A 21,364-nucleotide genomic window follows, 5' to 3' on the forward strand; every position below is an offset into this window, starting at 1 on the left:
CGTGGTCCTAGTTGCCTGCTGGGGTTAAACCATGGTAACTGGAAATATGGAAGAAGTTTTATCTGGAACAGACTTCCAACGGGAGTAACAAGCACAGAGTTTTATGGAAGCTTTTTGTTTTGTTTTTGTTTTTACAAAAGCAGAGTAAGAACAATAACATGGAAATTAGTGTAAGAGCTCAGTTTATGAAAACAGTTAACTTTAGATTTGTTGGAAAGCATTCCATGGTGGTAGAAAGCTGGATTTGATGGCCCTCAGTTCTGTATTCCATGTTTGGCTGTGTTTCTATTAATTTTGACGCTTGTCCTTTTAGTATATATGTTTATAGTTCTTGTCAGAGGCTTTCTGTTTTAATACAGGTTTTCTGCCATGGAACGATTAGGAAAGCTAAGTTCCTGCTTCAGTTCTTCACTTACTATGAATGAGACAACAAAGACCTTAAACACTATTACTTGAATTAGGGTCAGAGAGATTAAATTATTTGCTTGAGTTAATGCAGAAAGTTGTGGCATAGTAGGAAATAAAACTCTGATCTCCTCAGTTCTAGTTATTTGTCCACCTGAAAAATGTTTCTTTCTTATAATTACATTCTCACTTTAAAGTTCTATGTGTTTCTTTCACTGTGTTGATCAGCCTGAGACCTTTTTTACATGCATATCTTTTCTACCAAGGATGCAGCAAATTACTACTACAGATTAGATAGTAATTTGTAACATTAAGAATTGAACCACTCTTAAATTTTTAACAAACAATGCTGAAACTTTCCTAAAAGTGATGATGTTGGTTTGAATTATTGCACATATATAGTATCTCACATAAAGTTTTAACATAAATGGTCGAAATTAAAGGTCCCCCTTTTTGTTTTTCATGAGGGGCTGTTATGTAGCTAGGATATCTGGCTGAGGACCATACAACTATATTAGTTTCCCATTAATTGCTGTCGCACCTGAAAATGGAATACAGTGATGTTGTACCCCTAAAACAGACCAGGTAGCTTGTAGCATCTATAATATCTATAATATGCTTTCAGGGCTAAGATTTGGTTGTCGGACAGGTCCTTTATCAGGTAGATACTGCTGTGGCTGAATGAAATTTTGAGCTGCTATAACATGATTAGCTGATACTTGTGAAGATAGCCCATTTATGTCTCTATGCAGTCTTTATGCAAAGTCTGTGGGCTTAAATTTGGGAACACCTTTTTTAAAGAAAAAATGTATAAATTTATGAGAATGTCACAGTTCACTGACAAAGCAAAAGTTCTTAAGTGTGGTAGAAGTTTGAATGATGTTGCATTAATTTGCAAAAAAAAAAATTTTTTCCTATGGCATGTATATTTTTTTTTACAATGAGAAAATCCTTTGAAAATGCCAAAACCAAAGATACCCTGCCTGGCAAATGAACTGGAAGGTTCCAGAGAATCGGTCCTTTTGTCTTGAAAACTAGCCTCTTATTCACTCCAAATATGCTATCATTATGTCACTTGCTGTTTTGGTCACAATTAGTAACTTAATATGGATGCAGAGTAACAGAATGGCATAGCAAGACATTTAAGTGTCACACTGGGCTGAAATGTAAATATACATTATCAATTGTAAGATTTATGATATTCACTTAAAGACTTATTGATCCTTTCAGACTAATAATTGATATACAAAAGATGCATTCAGTAAGTATATAATATAGTAGAAGAAAATTTAAAAACAGAAATTACAAGAATTAATTCACAAGCCTTCCATCTATCAGTTTTCTATGGAAAGAAGCATAATTTAGAGAACCCTTTCCTTAAGTGCTAAGCAAGCTGTGAAATCCCTGTCAAAGGATAATGATGGAGGTGCTAAAAGCCTGTGTGCTGTAAAAAAGGGATAGGACAATTTATGAAATAAAATCCAGTAGGCTATTTAGTATAAAAGGAAGCACTGTGGCTTAAGAAATATTGAGCTGCAAGCTGTGCTAGAGGCTAGTGAAACATTTTAGGGAAGTATTACTGCACTGCCTACTATGTTTCATCTTCCTGGATATTTGCTGTTAACATTTGTCCGAAACAGGGTATTGAGTAAGATGGATCTTTGGTTTGATTCAATACAGATATCTTTCTGTTTTAGTATAATTATATTTAAGCATATGTGATAAATAAAACATAGGAAACCCATTTCTGGCTCTTAATTACAGATACATTTTTACTCCTTGACGAAACCACCATAATGTAAAAACCTACTAACAAATATTTTTTTTAAATGTATAGTTTGCTAGGTACTTTATTTCTCCTTGTTAGACATCCCTTTTTAATGATTGAATGCCTGTAATATAGGAACTGAATCCCCTTTCACCAGAATGATAATGTAGATCGATCACAAATCTTCAGTACAATTTATAATTACTTTCATCCTTAATCTCAGAGAAACTATGAGAGATTCATTTTTTGAGAAGGTAGAGAATTTGGATGTGGCCCTAACTCTTCTCCTGCACACAGGTTGTAGAGCTGCATGGCTTTGAATTCCCTCCAAAGTGAGACAGCACATAAGATCCCCTTGCATATCAGTATTTCTTGAATATGGTCTGAATGGCCAACTGTATTGATCAGTTAAATCTTGTTTGGCTGAATGAAAGAGGATGATTTGAGTTCCCTTTGGTTGTTTCTTGTGTCGCTTTTCTGTCAGACATATGACAAATAAGCACTAAAATATATATAAATATTTTAATCTAGATCTTTTTTCTCCTGTGAAAGACTCCAGAAACAATGATGCTGTAAAATTCAGTACATTCTGATTAGATAGAATTTGGTGTTTTCTTAAATTTTCTCATGTTGTTCCTTTCAAACTGCAGTGCTAGACAAAGGTTATGAGAAGGTTTGGAGGACAAACTGGGAAAAGTAATATAAAGGCCTGTGGCTTGACAGATGTTCTGCTTTGTTAAGAAGGTTAACTATGCAATAAAATATATAAAATATGATGAAAAGCACTGATTTGTCCCCTTCAGTTTTTTTCTATTATTTGTAAATCATCTCCTCAGTTAAGTTGTCATTACAGGAGGATCAGTGCATGTTATTTCAAATTCAAATTAAGTGACAGTTTAACTGTAGTTTTCTAGATGCTGTTAGCAAAACAGCTATTAGACTTTTTTGACTGAAGATAAGAAAATACTAATTTCATTATGTATCTTCAGAGAATCGAATAGTAGAGTAGTAGAGTAAAAGAGCGGTAGGGATGTTTCACATTACTCACTATATGATTTGTCATTTTGACATTCACAAAGAGTAATCCAATGCCAGGGATGTTTTTTTTTATTACAATGCAGAAAAAATGTCAAGTATTAAAGATGTCTGAAAGTGTGTGGCTGAACAAAACCTTCTTCTCTTGAAGCGTTCAATTTTAACATGTTATATTTCATAGAATCATAGAATGGTTTAGGTTGGAAGGGACCTTAAAGATCATCTGGTTCCAACACCCTGCCATAGGCACAGACATCTCCCGCTAGACAAGGTTTCTCAAAGCCCCATCCAACCTGGCCTTGAACACTTCCAGGGATGGGGCATCCACAACTTCTCTGGGCAGCCTGTTCCAGTGCCTCACCACCCTCACAGTAAAAATTTCTTCCTAATATCTAACCTAAATCTACCCTCTTCCGGTTTAAAACCATTACTGCTCATCCTATTGCTACACTCCCTGATAAAGAGTCCCTGCCCATCTTTCCTGTAGGCCTCCTTTGTGTACTGGAAGGAGGATATAAGGTCTCCCTGGAGCCTTCTCTTCTCCAGGCTGAACAGCCCCAACACCCTCAGCCTGCCCTCATAGGAGAGGTGCTCCAGCCCTCTGATCATCTTCGTGGCCCTCCTCTGGACCCTCTCCAACAGGTCCATGTCTTTCTTATGTTGGGGGCTCCAGAGCTGGACACAATGTTCCAGGTGGGGTCTCACCAGAATGGAGTAGAGGGGCAGAATCACCTCCCTCGACCTTCCTGGCCACGCTTCTTTTGATGCAGCCCAGGATGCAGTTGGCCTTCTGGGCTGTGAGTGCACATTGTCAGCTCATGTTGAGCTTCTCATCCACCAACACCCCCAAGTCCTTCTCCTCAAGGCTGGACTCAATCCATTCTCCACCCAGCCTACATTTTGGTTTTGTTCTCCATATTATCCTGGAGTTGTGTGTTTATTTTTTTTTTCTTTCCATGTAGATGCAGAGTCTGAAAGGTGGTGCAGAAGCCATAGCCCATTTGGACCAGTTAGAAGCTGATTATTATGATCTACAGCTTCAATTATATGAAGTGCAATTTGAGATCTTGAAATGTGAAGAGCTGCTGCTGACAGCACAACTTGAAAGCATCAGAAGACTGATGTCAGGTGCTTTTTATGCATTTTAATTAAGACGTAATCTGTAAAAGATAATTCTCTTCCTAAGAGTCTAGTAAAGCCTGTGAGAATGAAATGAGAACAGTTTCTTTACCATGTGAAGAGCTGGATCTTCTAACATAAGTACTGTTAAATTAAAATTTACACCTGTTCATAAGGTGTATACATACACATACAGAAGTTTTAGTCTGGTTCTCATTGTCTGTGTTTGGAAGTAAGCATATAAGATACTATGTAAGGTTTGGAAAACTAAATTTAGGGAGGAGGAAATGTTTTAATTACTGGACTTGTCTCATTAAAGAAATTTGCATTGGCATTATTCATTTCTTTGAAGTGATTGGTTTTCAAAAGGTATTCCTGCAAATCAGAATCCTTCAGCTAAACATTGAAGCTTGTTGTATTGCCATGTCACTGATTTAGAGCAGTGATGCAAACCTTATGTTTTGAGAACCTACTATATCCTGTGTACTTACAAACTATGGAAATAATACAGGTAAATCATACAGCATTTTGAATCCAATTCTGTCCTTTGGACCTTTTTATACTTAATATTTTTATTCACACAAGCTCTGTTTTATTGTTTAGTGCATAGGCTTGCATAGCAAATTTTGTTATGGATAGAAAAGTCACTTAAGAAGAGATTTGAAGCTGGGTTGTATTGTGAGTTTGTGGGAGACCTCGGCTGGTCCGAGGGATCAAAATGCAAGTTTAACACTGACCCTGAACAGATACCCGTGTACCCTTGAGGAGACAGAAGAATCCTGAGAAGATCCGAGCAAACAAGATAAGGGGTGGCAAACATCCTGGCTTTTCCCAGAGCATGAACAGTGCGTGATCAACAATTGTATTGGCTGAATGGTGTGTGATGTGAGAGTGGATTGGGCAAAAGTAGAATGTTAGAATATATGCACAGATATGCTGACTTCATGCTTCCTTAGCAATTATCCAGCTTTCAGCACCCCCTGGGGTAGGATGTTCCCTTTTTATTAGTATTTAGTTCTTCAAGGGTATAGTCATTAGCAAGGCATGCATTGTTTATACAAAGTAATCAGGTTTATACAATAAAGCTAATGATTAATGGTCCTTCTTAGAGGATCAATGACTAAATTTAATCTTGTCACTATAACCTAGGCATTAACCCAAACATATGGTTTTACTCAGTCTACAACACTGAATTGGCTACATCTCTTCAAGACTGTTCTGTACCTAATCTGAATGAAAGTGTCTCCAAAATATAGTGGTCTTTTAATATTTGTTGTTTCCTATGGAGTCAATTAGAAAAGAATGGTCTGTTGCATCTTCTGTTATGCTTCCTTTTTAAAGTGTAATTATATCAGTAAAGTAACAACCTTTTAATTGAGCACATCTGTATGATTTGAAATACATGTGTCTTAGTGACTTCTAGAGGCTGTTGCTATTCTTTACTCTTTGACTGTATTGACTCTGCAGAGATATTTTGGAGAGTTTTGGATTCTGTTCTGATTTGAGGGGCATCTATAGAACTATTAATGAAGTCCCACCTAAGAATTTTTTGAGAGCATAATTTGATTTGATCTGCCAGTTTGAATTTGCAAGGTCATACACTAGAAGAAAAACATTTTATTTTGCAAATTCAGCACATTGGACCTGAAAAGTATCAAATGATAATAGATTGTCATATTATAAACAACAGTAGTAGTTTTTTACTGTCATTAACCAAATACTTGCACTGTAATTCATAAAATGTGTATTTATTAGGTTAGAATTTTAAAGGCTTTTATCCTATCCATACAAGCTATCCATACATCCTTGTAAGATGTTTTTTGTGGTGGGTGCATTGCTATCAGCAGAGAATGTGATAGTTGGTTCCTGCTTTGGTTAGGGGGTGGGTTGAACAAGTGCAAATGGTGTGGATTGTATCTAAAGAGGAATCATTCTTATTGTTTTATTGTAAGTGGTGGAGTCGTTAGAATCTTAAGCACTTAGCAAATTTATAGGCATTTGAAAAGCTCAAAAGCTGTTTGTAGAAAACTCTTGGAATGTTTGATGGAGGTTGCAATAGAGTTGCCAAGGTTTTTTTCAAACATAATTTAGCGTTATGTTTTAGAACTGGTAGATTTGACTCATTTGCAGCTGAGCTATTGGGGTTTCACTTGTAAATTCCTATCTTTAACTCTGCATGAAAGTGTTCTAAAACAAAATTTGCATGTAAATTCTTCAGTTTTATAAGTGTGTAGCAAAATATAGTTGTTGTTAGCCATGAGTTCTGTTTTTACTCACTGATGTCTCAAAGTGGGTTCTAATGACTTGCCTGTTTTACAAATGCATGAAATTTTATGTTTGGTTTTTGTTTTTTTTTTTTTTTTTAACTGAGCATTAAAGTAAAGACTCAAGTAAGTCTGTTTCTATTAGTTTTTATTTTAGGGTTAATATAGTGATGTTCGTTCTTTTATGGTCCTGCCATATCCTGTGCTGAGCTGAAATTAGCATGACACAATCAGAATTTTGGTTGCAGCAGAGACCTTACACACAAATAACACAAAGTGACAACAGATTTTAAAATGGACAGTGTTCTGAAGAAAACCCCTCTCCCCAAATAATCTAGTAGCGGAAGTAGGAGGAAGTTACAGTCTTCCTGAAAGATATTTGATGGAACTGAAATGAGAAGGTTTGGTGGTGCTGCAGAGTAGACACTTGACAGTCATGCCAGCTGTATCTACCTGTTTCAGCCAGCAGTAATGCATATCCCTCTTGGTGTATTACAAAAATATCCTACTTAGTATGCCAGTGAAATAAGGAACAAGAAGCCTTTGCTGCTTCTTCATCCCAACATTATGCAAGGATTTATAATAATCACTCTTTCAAAAAAAAGGCAAGAGATGAGAAGGCAGCATTCAGAAATAAGCTCAATGTTATACTGAATACTTCACTCAGGAGTCTAAAACTGATGCGTGTTGATACAACTATTAGTAATGACTTCCTTTTCAGGCCTGTAATGCTTTGAAGGATTGCCTTGAAGTTACCCTCCCACTGCAGCCTCTGAGCAGTAGCAGTGACTGGGAGGTCAAAAACCTCCTAAGAGACGATTTTTGGTGTTTTGTTGTCTAATTCCCCTTTCATGAAATTAATAGTAGGTTTGTGGCAGAAGAATCTCATGCCAAAGAGTCTGTATATCCCAAACTTTGTAGTGAAGACTATAGGATATTGCTGCACATCGCGGGTCCCTTGTATTAGTTAAGAGACCCAAAACCACATGTGGACATTGTGATCAAGTTAGGCTACAGACACAAGTGTACATTTACGGTTGCATTTGTTCTTTAATGCTCTGAGCTTAGCTAAATACCAGGCTGTGCTTCATTGGTATTGATTTCTGTTCTTCATATAAACTTTAAAGCTCTATAGTGCTTGGCTCTTTAGTGCTTTTCCTCTGACCTTTTGATTTTGCTCTTCCTCTGAAAGAACTATAGCATTCTTCTGCATTAAATCTTACAACTCGGGGGGGTGGGGTGGTGGGTGGGGTTGTTGAACAAAATAAAATGTTAATCAAATACAAACTATTTATTTGACTTTTTCATTGCTGACATTTTTAAAACAGAGAAGAGAGATGAAGTGGTATATTATGACACTTACGAAAGTATGGAAGCTATGCTTGAAAAAGAGGATATGGCAACATCTGTACACTTTCAAAAAGAGGAGCTGCAAAAGTTACAACAAAAAATCCGCCAGCTGGAAGCAAGGCGTGGACATATTTCAGCGAAGAAAGCCTACCTCAGAAATAAGAAGGTATTAAGTTGCAAATTTCTATCATAATTAGTAAATTTAATAAAACTTCAAAATACTTAATTTCAGATACAACTTCCAAGTCTCTCAGAATTTTTGTGGATTATATTTACTTCTAAAGTTGTTTTACAGAGTACCAAGTACAATAGCACATATTATTAAATTGATATATTTAAGGTTCAGTTTACCTTTTAGCTTTAAAGGAACCTTTAATCACTTATAAGTCAACAAATAAACTTGTTTCTATTAAGGAATTAGAATACTTTCATGTGGAAAGTACATGCTAGAATGCATGTTTTTACAGAGTAGTATTTGCAGAAGAGAATCAAGGGTGTTTTCTCACTAATGAGTTCTATTTTCATTCTCTCACTTCATCCATTTAAACTTATGTCATGTGTCATTGATTCTCTATATTCAGGAAATATACACAAAATCCAGTATGTATTCTTAATTTGTAGAACTATGCTATTTAGGGCCACTTTTTCCTCTCTTTCATAAGTAATATAAACTCTCCTTCATAAGTAATATATCTATTTCTATACCTAAATCTGAAGCAAAACAGTAGTTGATACATCTTATATTTTGGATTTTTTATATTTCTTCGATCACTGTCTTGTCTCTGATTAACACAATATGGAGAAGACTGTAAATAAATTATTATAAAAGAAATGTCTCTTGTTAGCCAGTTATGGAAAATAGTTTGCTCAGAGTTTGTTTTATGTGATTTTGTAAAAAGAAAAAAGTATCAAGCAGCTGGGCTTTTTAGTACTTTAAGGAATAGATCCTATCTGTCATGTTATGCTAATTAATATAGGCTATATTATAATAGCTATGCTATTTTCTCCTGAACATGAAAAGACATTACTGGCACCTTATGGAATACACAAACCTGTTTAAAAGCAACAGGATAGTTGCTGTTCCTTACTTAACTTATGGGAGTTAACAAGATGAGAAGTGACCCTGAAGCAGGAGCAGAGATGTTTTTAGTATGCTTTCTTATCTGTATAATTAACTAGTCACCTTCAACTGGCTCATTTGTTTCCAGGTTATGCTATGATTAAATACCTTGTTTAAACTGAAGGAATTAGTTGTTCTAGGCTGTAACACTAGTTGCAGCATGCCTACTTGTGCACAGAGACATGATGCAGAGATGTATATGGTAGTAATGCTCATCTGGGTCTGCATGTAAGAGTAATATAGTCATGCCTGCTCAACATTGTGCTGGAAGAACGTGGCTATATTGCTTTCATGACCTGAGGTAATGTGTCCATGTGGAACTTCACTGCTGGACATCACAGCATGGACATCACAGCGCTCTCAGAACTAGTTCCAGCTCTCTGCTGATTTCATTGCCCAGTGTAGCATTATCTGCAGTTGAGGGCTGCAGTGAGATACTTAGCTTTCAGCTACTAAGGAAATCACAGATTAGAATAGCATGTATTTAAACTTGCAGGAAGAAATCAAAGATTTTGATTTGAGCAAAAAGAATAGGCAGAACCAGTTGTGTGCCATTTTGCAGCACTTGTTGAGGAGAAAAGAATGTAGCCATTTTGATGGATATTTATGTTAGAGGTATTTACTGTAGCTGCTCTTAATACTGCTGAATAATGTGGAGCCCTACTAAGCTTATGTGGTGAGTTGACCTTGGCTGGGCACCAGGTGTGTCACATATTCTCACTCCTCTCTCCCGGCTGCTGTTGCACAGCAGTTTTTTCCCCTTCTTTAATATGTTATCACAGAGGCACTACCACTGTCGCTGATTGGCTCGGCCTTGGCCAGTGGTGAGTCTGTCTTGGAGCCGGCTGGCATTGGCTCTGTCAGACTTGGGGGCAGCTTCTGGCATCTTCTCACAGAAGCCACCCCTGTAGCCCCCCTTTCTACCAAAACCTTGCCACACAAACCCAATACAGCTTATTAGTAATTACCTGAAAAATCAAGACTCCTGTGTCTTTGATTCAAGCACATGGAAGCATTGTATCTTGAGTGACCATTCTAGTGATATTGCAAAACATTGTTAATGAACACTACTTATAGTGCCTCATGTGGATCATTGTACTTTACAAACCTGTGAGGAAAAAAGAGTTCTTAGTCTAAAGAGTTTGCAGTTCATTTTAAGCATGCAGAACAAAGAGCCAGATGGGATGCAAAAGTGGAGTCTAGATGGTGAGAATGAGCACTGTCTGAATGCTAACTGGAGAAAAGAATGATATTTTTAGGTTGGATTTGGAAAGTACATACTATGTGGTAAAACTCTTTCTGAAGGTTGGTTGGTCTGTCTCTCAATTACAAAACATTTATTGCTGAACTGAGATGAGAGTCTGCTTAATGATTTTCAGATTGTGTTTCTGATACTACCACTACTCCTCCTCCTCGCAACTGAAGGTTCCCTTAGGAGAATGCCTCCTTTCTAGCAGCAGATATCATGATTAAGAAAACAATAGGAAACAATTCTCTACTGTTGGTTTTTATTTTTTGGAGGAGGTAGTTTCATCATCTGGGTATTTGAAAATCTTGTCTGTTGAAGAGAACATGGTGAAAGGGAATCAATTACTGTGTGTAGAATAAGATTTTATGCGGCTGAAGGAACTGGGGTTGTTTAGTCTGAAGAAAAGGAGGCTGAGGGGAGACCTTATTGCTCTCTACAACTATCTGAAAGGAGGTTGTAGCAAGGTGGGTGTCAGTCTCTTTTCCCAAGTAACAAGTGATAGGACAAGAGGAAACAGCCTCAAGTTGCACCAGGGGAGATTTAGATTGGATATTAGGAGAAATTTCTTCACTGAAAGGGTTGTCAAGCATTGGAACAGGCTGCCCAGGGAAGTGGTTGAGTCACCATCCCTGGAGGGGTAGACGTGGTGCTTAGGGACGTGGTTTAGTGGTGGATTTGGCAGTGTTAGGTTTACAGTTGGACTCGATGATCTTAAGGTTTTTTTCCAACCTAAATGTTTCTGTGAAAGCACCAAATATGTTTTGGTCTGGTTTAACCTCTTTCATTACATGCTTAAAATATTTTTCATTATTGCTTTTAATCAGAAAGATTTAAATATGGATGCTAAAGAGAAAATGTTTCAGAAAAGTGTGCCCCCCAAGTATTTATGAGAGTATATTCCTGTAATTTGCATCTTAAAGTATCTTACATACTGTTTTTATTTTTTTAGTCTTGCCAACCTGGGGGAAAAAAAACAAACAAGCCAAAACAAAACAACAAAAATATCAAAAACCCCACAAAAAACAACCCTCACCTAGCAGACGGTCTTTCTTGTTACTTTAAATATTCTTTTAATCCAACTTAACACTCAAATAGAGAATAAACTGTAAAGGTAAATCAGTAGTAGTATTACAAAAAGTCTTTCAGATTCTCTAATAATGTTCCAAAGTTTTGTTTGAAATGTAGAAATTAAGTAGTTTGTACTTTTGCAGTTACAAATTAAATGGATTAACTTTTCCAGCTGTATTAAACTCTTTTCATCAGGGAAATACCCCACAAACAAACAAACATATAACCCAACAGAAAACAGAGTTTATATATATATAGATATATACACACACACCTCTCTGATGAAGCTTGGACAGTATTTCTGCAGAAGCCCCTGCTCTTGTTGGAGCGTTATCTGTATACGATAGCAAAATCGGTGGTCTTACTGTTTAGAAACATTCAAGCCAGCATGGTATTTATTTCCTGTACAGGAACCCTGATGACACTATATCCATAGCTTTTAGGAGAACGTAGCTTTTTCTGCAGTTCCCAGTGTCCAAAACTGTGGGCTTTTTTATCCCTCCCCTCCTTGTTTTTTGTGTCTTTCTGCCACTACTGTAGTATCTTGCTTGATGGCTGATACTCCATCAGTTGCCCCAAGCAATGCTTGCAACAGCAAAGCTCCTGTCTGGCTCCTCTCAGTAAGTCAAGCTGACTGCTGCCTGGAAAGCCCATCACTTTGGTGTTCTTCTAGCTGCAGTCATGCTCCAAACTATTTCCTAACGCTGCCCCCTCTTACACAGCCATGAGTCCTGCTTCTAACTGCATATCTGACCTTGTTCTAGTTCTGTCTGGTGCTTGTACCTAATTTAATTGCCCATACTGTGATTTACTGGCCCTCAGTGCATTGTCCTGTGAACTTGTCTGTCTCTTTGCTACCATAAATTCCTGCACATGCCTTTTCTTTGCAACTGATACTTAATTCAGTTCTTTTTATATAACTACCTTAACTTTGAGTGTTATGCTTCTTCCTGTCATCTATTGTAACACATCCTGTTTTCTTTTTAACCTGTTCTTATTCGCAGGCAATGTAATAAATGCTTGTTTTTAAACCAGACATTACAGATGTGAACTCAGTATAATAAGTGAACCTGCTTTTGTATGCATAAAATTGTAACAACTTTATTAATGTTTGTGCTTGCAAATTGTACACGCAAAAGATGAACTGACACTTGTAAATGGGAATATGCCTAGTTGCCTAAACAGAAATACGTAGTATATTTGAGAGTTAGTTATTATCCATATATACAAATACATGGGGTTGCACAATGGTTTTATGAAGTATTTGACAAATCAGTATTTCTTGCCACATTTGTACTGGTATTGTAGAATAAACTTTTCAACCAGCTGTTACTTCTATATATTCTTTTGACAGTTAAAAGTAATAGGTTTGGGTTTGTTTGTCTTGGTTTTGTTTCCATTTTATGGTGTTATTGTAAGTTAAATTAGCTTGGTTAAATTAGCTTGTCTGAGATGGGCTTTGAAATTTTTATTTTTCTAATTCTTAGTGCTGTTTGCTAAATGTGACATACACTGTAAATTGATATTTGAAATTTATATTTTATAGATAACATTTTATGTCTCTACAGGAGATCTGTATTGCAAAGCATAATGAAAAAATCCAGCAACATCACCAGAGCGAGGAGGAATATAAAACACACCATACTATTCAGCTAGTAAGTTTGAGTTTTCTACTGTTGCGTTTAGCCTTTAGTTACTAGCTTGCATTCCTCATTATACATTAATTAGTACAGCATTCGAAGTACTAGCTGTTTTAAAAAGATGGTGTGCATCCTTGATCTTTGGACCATGTATTTCTGTATCATATTATGCTGGTAAGGGGGAGTATATAGCTGTGTTGGGATGACATTAAACCCAAGCAAATAAAACAGTTCATTAATACTAGGTTCACAGTCTAAGTGATTACTGCTAGGGTTAGGCTGCATGCAGTTTGTTATCATGTGCACATAGATGATTCCAGACATCTCTGAGTACAGTCTCAGATATGCTGGAATGAGTAAAGAAACCATACACATTTATTCTTGAATCTTAATAAGCTTGTTCGTTGTTTTTCTTTTCTCTACAACAGAAATCACTTGAATTGTGTTGTATAAAGTATGTAGTTCCAGCTGTATGCTCCATGATTCTCTGCACAGTCTCATTGCAGAGAATAGGCTAGCTAGTCTGACTGTTGTGTTAGACTTTATTTAGCGATAGTTAGACTTTATCTTAAAGAATAATAAAATACTGGGCTAGGTCTTGGGAGCTGATATAGTATCAATATCTAATAAAGATCACTGACAAAGATGCATTGAAATCCAAGTCTTTTTATTTCAGTTAGATTAGCAAGAGTGATTCTATTTCATCCTTATACATTTTTAACATTGATACATTTGTCCAGGAAATCAGCTGTGTAATTTATTTTATGAAAAGGCTACTTGTGAAAGACTATATGTATTGGCGTACTCTTTTCAGGAAAGTTAGAAAAATAGGGGTTTTTTTCAGTTCTTACAATAAGGCAAAGGAATTTGCTATGTGGATTGCAGTCCATTTATCACTCTCTTAAAAATAAGACGACAAAGCTGAAGGACGGGTTTGTCTCTGAAACACTACTGGGCTTTTTCATTATTTATTTCATGGAGTTGCCCACTTGCACTTTATAAAGAACCTTATGCTAGTTTTTTGTCTTTTTTCTGTTAATAATTTGACTGAATATTTCTGATAATTGTTGTAAAATAGGTTTTCAGCCACTGGTTTTCATGAAAAATTTTGAAAACCTCAAAGGTGTCCAAACCTGAAACCAAATAAGAATTGCAATTTCACTATTCTTATTTAAAAACAAAAAACAAACCAAACAACCCTAAAACCAAAACACCCCACTCCCCCCACCCCCTCAACAACCAAACCCAAAACAAACAAAATAACCCTTGAGTTTGAGACTGCTTCAGGAAAAGTTTGACCTGATGGCATACGAAACATGCAGGTGTGGTGGTGGTAGAACTGTCCTTTCTTCTTGCTATAATCTTTTTTTTATGCTTCTCTTTTAACTTCTTTGCCCCATTGCTCAGTTATTTTCTTTTCACCACATGCTTCTAGTTCTGTTTCCTGTCTTTACCATTTTTCTGACATGTCCTCTTCCTCTCCCTTACGAATCTATACTTATCTCCCTTGAAATCACAGGAGTTGGCGCTTTATAAAGAACATCATTTTATTTAATGATGATGATCATCTTTAAAAAGTAATACTTAATGCTGTGAGTCTATTAAGAATTAAAGCTGCTGTTTCTGCTCAGGTGGTTTTCTTTATTGTCACCTATCACTTTTCCTGATAAATTCTGTAGTTATACATATAGTGACTTTTGCCATCTGATAACTAGTGTCCACTTTCAATAAATTTGACTGAAGCATAGTGTTTTGTTTCAAAGATGTAGTAACTTTGGTGAAGTTTTGTGAAAATGGATGACTATTTAAAGGAGGTGGATCCAAATGTGTATTTTCACTGAGGTAAGATCTCCAAACAAGAAAAAATATAACTGTCTTAGATGCAAGAAAGAGCTTCAAACCTTTATTTCAAGATTACAGAAAATCAAGATGGACAGGTTAAGTTAATTTAGTAAACTTTAGTTTACTAGTGTAAATTATAATGAAAATGTTTACTTAATTTGCTCAATATTGGATTCAAAACTTTGTGGCACCGAGTTCTGTGATTTCTTGCACTGTAAAAATTTTAATATGACTTTTTCTGAAAGTGCAGCCTTGCAATTTGAACCGTCATTTTGTTTTTGGAATGAGAGAAAATAGATACTGGTTTCCTGTCTGACTAACTTACACAATTTAAGCATCACTTCCTCCAAGCTCAGGATCAGTGCATCCCAAAGATAAAGAAATCAAGCAAGGGAAGAAGGAGACCTGCATGGCTGAGCTTCTGAAAAAGCTCAGGTGGAAGAAGGGAGTTTACAATAGGTGGAAGAAGGGGCTGACTGCTTGGGAAGAGTATAAGAACGCTGTCAGGGTATGCAGGGAGGAAACAAGGAAAGCCAAGGCAGCCTTGGAATTGAACCTGGCGAGGGATGTCAAGGCCAATAGGAAGGGTTTCTTTAAGTATATAGGAGGCAAAAGGAAAACTAGGGAAAATGTGGGCCCACTGTTGAACGAGACATGTGCCATAGTGACAGATGATGCAGAGAAGGCGGAGTTGCTGAATGCCTTCTTTGCTTCTGTCTTCACTGTTCGGGCCAGTCCTCGAGAGACCCAGACTTTGCAGGTAACAGAAAGTCTGGAGGAAGCAAGACTTTCCCTTGGTTGATGAGGAGCAAGTTAGAGATCAGTTAGATAAACTGGATATACACAAATCCATGGGGCCTGATGGGATGCACCCTCGGGTGCTGAGGGAGCTGGGGGAAGTCATTGCTGGGCCTCTCTCCATTATCTTTGAAAGGTCCTGGAGGACAGGTGAGGTGCCTGAGGACTGGAGGATAGCCAATGTCACTCCAGTCTTCAAAAAGGGCAGGAAGGATGACCCAGGAAACTACAGGCCGGTCAGCCTCACCTCCATCCCTGGAAAGATGATGGAGCAGCTTGTTCTGGGTGTCATCTCAAAGCACCTGGATGAAAAGAAGATTATCAGAAGTAGTCAACATGGATTCAGTAAGGGGAAGTCATGTCTGACTAACATAAACATAGTGGTGCCCAGTGATAGGACAAGAGGTAATGGGCAGAAACTTGAGCATAGGAAGTTCCATCTTAACATGAGGAGGAACTTCTTTACTTTGAGGGTAGTGGAGCACTGGAACAGGCTGCCCAGAGAGGTTGTGGAGTGAGTCTCCCACTCTGGAGACATTCACAACCTGCCTGGACGCTGTCCTGTGCAACCTGTTGTAGGTGCCCCTGCTCTGGCAGGGGGCTTGGACTAGATGATCTCCAGAGGTCCCTTCCAACCCTGACCATTCTGTGATTCTGTAATTTTAAATTTATGGGATTTTTTTTTCAGTATAATATTCTGTTACATCTCTAGTTATTTATCATCTTTCAAGGTAAAAATTTCTAGTCTTCAAGTGCTCCAGTTCCAGGTTTAAATCTTTCTTTATTGAGCTATGCATTTCTTCAAGGTTATAAAACATGAAATGCATAATATTTTTTAAGACAATATTTTTTTGAAGGTCAGAAATGTATTTATTTGAGTAGTAGATTGTTAGGTAATTCCTAACAATTAGTAGAAGATTTATTTTAATTAAGTTGGGGGTTTTATGATGCTAACCATAGCATTGGATGTAATATTTACGTTTTCCATATATTTTCTTAGAAGCGAGATCAACTACAAGTTGAAGAGGAAAGAAAGGGCTCCTGGGTTTGTCAGGAACGACAGAAAACACTGGACAGACTTCGCACGTTTAAGCAGGTAACAGAAGAGTTGCTCTTTTCCACTTATTTCTTTTGCAAAAGAAATTTTCACTCATTCTGGGACTATACTATGCTCTTAGCTATTTTCTGTCATTGTATAGTTAACTGTTCTTTGGAAAATTTACAAAATATGGCATTGGTGGTAGCAAATTTCTCTGGCTGTTGCATTCCCAGTGTCATAATAAGCTTCTGTTCGCTGTCACATCTACACATTGTGACAAGATGCATAGCAAACTTTACAAAAAGAAGTATAATCTAAATGGTATTTCCCACAAAGACCATTATCATCTGACATACCCCCACTACCACTGATTGCAATAACACCTGCCAATACCTGCCCCTTCCTATTACAATGTAAGTATCAGAAAATGGATAGAAGATGGAATGAAGGGGAGAGAATAAGGAGAGGGATGAAAGTGCAAGAAAACAGGGACTGTATTAATTGGTGAAGACTTTTTTGTTTTGTTTTGTTTTGCTGAATACATTAAAAGATATCTATATATGAGAAGTTTCTTTACTGGAAAGCTGTCTTGCTTAGCAGTAAGCTCTTCATATCCTTATTGTTTGCAAGGCTTTTGAATTGCATAGCTTCTGTAAATTAAAGCAAATTTACTTATTTTTAACCAGCACCTGTTAATGAACTGACTTTATGTATGAGCATATTTATATTGATATAATCTCTATTGCTTTAGGCCTGCCACATTTGTCTAAAATGTTTTAGACCTGCATTTAAGAAGCAGTTTTTACTTTTGCATCAAAATGGCTATGGATGAAGCTAATTTGAAAAGACAGATATTGAAGCAGCAAATTTAAGAACTAAATTAAAAACACTTTGGAAATTATCAAAATGTTTGTTATTTTCAAGAGATTATACCTTTTTAAGCAGTACGGTTCACATCTAAGGACAGCATATTGGGTCAGAGAGGACTTTGCTGCAGAGAGCACCACTGACCAGTTTTAGAAAAGAGAAGCAAGAGGGAATTTTAAATTTTAGTTTTCAGAAAAAACAGTTTTGAATGTACAATCTGGTTCTTAGTGAAATCCTAACTTTAACTCATGTGTATCCCTGAGTAGGCAAATCATATGTAAATTATGGCTTAACCAAGAATAAAAATTAAGAAAGCAGATCATTTTTGCATAAAGGTGAGGATATATTTGCTTTGTTTTTATGCCCAGAGCAAAATGAATGAAAGTAGTAGATGAATTCTACTTGTCAGAAAGGCAAACCATAATGACGAGTACTTGGTATCTAAAATAGTGTGTTGCATGTACTTATCTAATTGTAAATAACTTCTTCACTTTAGCGGTACCCTGGGCAAGTAATACTTAAATCAACCAGACTACGAATGGCTCATGCAAGAAGAAAATGTGCAGCCAGCTCAGTGTCCTGTGTAGATCAGCTTCAATCTTTGCCAGCAACCATACAAATCCAAGAGAAAAGTGAGTTGGAATTGGAAAATGCAGTTCAGCCTTTGCAAGTGCAGGAATCCACAAGCTTAGAACAACTTCAAGATATCTCGTTACCTCTCAATGGTGTTACCTCTGAACTGCCTCAAGTTAGTACTTCTCCGCTCACCAGTAATGAGCTTCAACCAGAGACTGTTACTGTAGTACCACTTCCACCCCCTTTGCCTCCACCACCTCCACCTCCGCTTCCAATTTTGCCCTCCAAGGAAGATGACACCAAATCCTTAGAGAAAAGCGACAGCTTTGTTAAACATCAGAGTGAGGAGAAGGGAGTCCAGCGCTCTTCTAGTGTCCCAACAGCACATCTGTTTGACAGCAGTCAGCTAGTCAATGCCAAGAAGAAGCTTAAGAAGACCAGTGATCTAGAGGGTTTACACAGGAGGAGAGGTAATGTTTTCATTTCTGTGTTTTTAATTGTAATGCACATCAATTCCTCTTTTGAATTATTATATAGAGAAGTATATGCTGGGATTTTTTTATAATTATTAATGGGAAAGTTTTTAAATACTTTTCAGGTGACAAATGTCAACTCAAGCAAATGTTAGGATCTGTATGACAGCGTGTGGTATACTTGTTCAATTAGACAGAAAACACTTGTGAAATTGATCCTATGATATACCATGTTAGAGTAGCTGGAAAATGGAGCTAAACGTTGACCAAAATATTCTTTTTTCCTATCTTGTTTACAGCTAGCACTGCAAATATTATATGCTTCACCTAAGGGTGCATTTTTTTTTAATAACATAATTTTACATAATTTATGACCTAGTAAAATGAATACCTGTCTTGGGACATAGGAAATCTTGAGACTGCTTTCTTCAAGGTTTCTTCAAATTTTCATACAAAAATCCACAAACTCTCAAGTCTCCTTGAGAGCCAAGTAAGAATATATACATTTAACTACAATTGAGAATTAAATCTATAATCATTCATCAAAGCATGTTAATAAACAGTTAAAAGATCAAAAACCTCTTTGGAAACTGAGGCAAGTGAATAGAGCATAGGGGTGACCTGGGAGATGTTACAACTTCACTGTGATTCTGTGCTACTTGTTTGTAACTGTTTATCCTTTATCCCATATATAAAATAGGGAGAATGGCAGCCACGTTTGAACAAAATAATCTTGATGTTTCGATGAAACATGCTATATTAGAGCAAAGCTTTTATTTGAAAATCAGAGATGTGATTTTCAGAAGTTCTCAGCTGAACTGTTAGTAAAACAGTACGTCAGGTGGGCCTTGGTTTACACTACTGTAATATGGTTGTAATAACCTTTTATTAAAAGTTCTATCTGGCTCTGTCAGTTACAACTACAGAAAACATCCCTCAATTGGCATTTTCTCTCATCCAGATAAAATCAAAATTAGAACTTTTTTTGTCTATCAGGCAGAAACAAGGAGTGTTTCTTCTAGAATTGTCCTTAAATGACTGAAAAACGTTGAAGCAACTGAATAGTTATAGAATTTTTAAGCTCTTATGAGTCTTGCAAGTCGCAGGTACAGTATCTTAAATTCATTATCAATTTTGATGCTGCTTTGCTCCATTTTTATTTTTCTGTAGTCCTATTGTTTATTTTTCTGTTACTCATTTTTTTCAGTTTTATATAAAACGTATTGTGTGCAATTTGATTATACATCATAAAATGACAAATATAAAATCAAATTATATCCATCCTCTTAAGAGTATCATTAATATCTACAGCAGCACTCTACCTGCTGCTCTGTATTCCCTGAGATGTTCCAAGTCTCTAAGTGGCTTCAGAAATTTCTCTGACAGATGAGTATTTTACAATCCTTCCTTCCTCCTTCAAATGTGCAGTCCCATTTTCTTCTTTTATTTCTCTCTTTTCCTCGTGTCTATTCCAACTGTATGGGCCATTAGTTTGATGGACAAAGTCCACTCAATAATGCAAAACAGGTTTTAAAAATATATAAAATATACAAAAAAAACCCTGGAGATGGATATTCATCTATTGATTGATATGTGCTGCATGTTGTATGTGCTAGTGTGTGGGAGCTATTTTGGACTGTTGTGCTTTATTATATTGCATTCTCTGACATAGAGATCTTACCTACTTGTAGCTCTTCAAAGAGCCAAAGCCTGATTTTTATTTCTGCAGAGAACTAGTTTCAAATTGGTGATAAAGGAAGTATTTGTGATAAAGCATTAACTTTATCTTACTTGTCTGTTTTCATTAATTATAAAGAAAGGAAATTTATGTAGGCACACTGTGACTAGGTGCTGATACATACATGAATCCAGAGGAGCAGGAAAATGCGTGCTGTTGCAGTTGACTGTACTGCTGCTTCCCTCACTGGCATGTAGTAATAGTCATACAGTAGGTAAAATCAGCCACAAAATCCAAGTGCTGAGAATGTAGGCTCTCCTCTGTGCTTGCATTTCTGTGACTGCACAGTCCAATACTTAAGATGCATACTCATTACCTGAGTTTCAAAGTCAAGAAATATAATGTAATATACACTTTCATTATGTTGGATTCATTGGAGGTGTCTTGATTTTCTTGAGTGCAAACAGGAAAGCCATCTTGTTCAAAAAGTTCTGCTACCTGCCTGATATGAGGTTACTTGGTTTCAGAAATTATAATTGTCTGTATAATCCAGTTTTGACCTGGTAATAGGGAAGATAAATTTGGAGGCTAAAACAATAATAGAGCTACAGAATGATAAAATTGAAAATACTACAGTCTCATTTATACTTATGGTATGGGACTATCACATTAATTGCATGTGGCTACTTTTTGGTCTGTAGGAAATACAAAAGACTGAATAAATTTAGTAAAAATAATACTGAAGGTCTTTTGATTTTTCTGCAGTGAGTTCCCCAATGGATGAAGTGCTGGCTTCCTTGAAACGTGGCAGCTTTCACTTAAGAAAAGTTGAGCAGAGAAGTCTTCCTCCTTTTCCCAATGAAGACGATAGCAATAACATCTTGGCACAGATCAGGAAAGGGGTGAAACTGAAGAAAGTGCAGAAAGATGTTTTGAGAGAATCCTTTACAATTCTGCCTGATACTGACCCTCTGACAAGGAGCATCCATGAAGCATTGCGAAGAATTAAGGAAGCATCACCTGAATCAGAGGATGAAGAGGAGAGTTTGTCTTGCACAGACTGGGAAAATTAA

At 36.7% G+C, this 21,364-nt stretch overlaps 1 protein-coding gene across 1 annotated transcript; it reads left to right on the forward strand.

The window, feature by feature from the left end:
- Positions 1–4,170: 4,170 nt before the first annotated feature.
- LOC104284770 (junction-mediating and -regulatory protein-like) lies at positions 4,171–21,364 on the forward strand (the record flags this gene model as incomplete). The annotated part of the gene is made up of 6 exons (XM_009883140.1): positions 4,171–4,336; positions 7,920–8,107; positions 12,947–13,033; positions 16,659–16,754; positions 18,061–18,610; positions 21,057–21,364. Coding segments are annotated over 6 exons (1,395 nt in total), but the record flags the coding sequence as incomplete, so codon positions are not given.

The sequence above is a fragment of the Charadrius vociferus genome, unplaced genomic scaffold (assembly GCF_000708025.1).
Source record: "Charadrius vociferus isolate BGI_N301 unplaced genomic scaffold, ASM70802v2 scaffold1124, whole genome shotgun sequence".
Classification (NCBI taxonomy): domain Eukaryota; kingdom Metazoa; phylum Chordata; class Aves; order Charadriiformes; family Charadriidae; genus Charadrius; species Charadrius vociferus.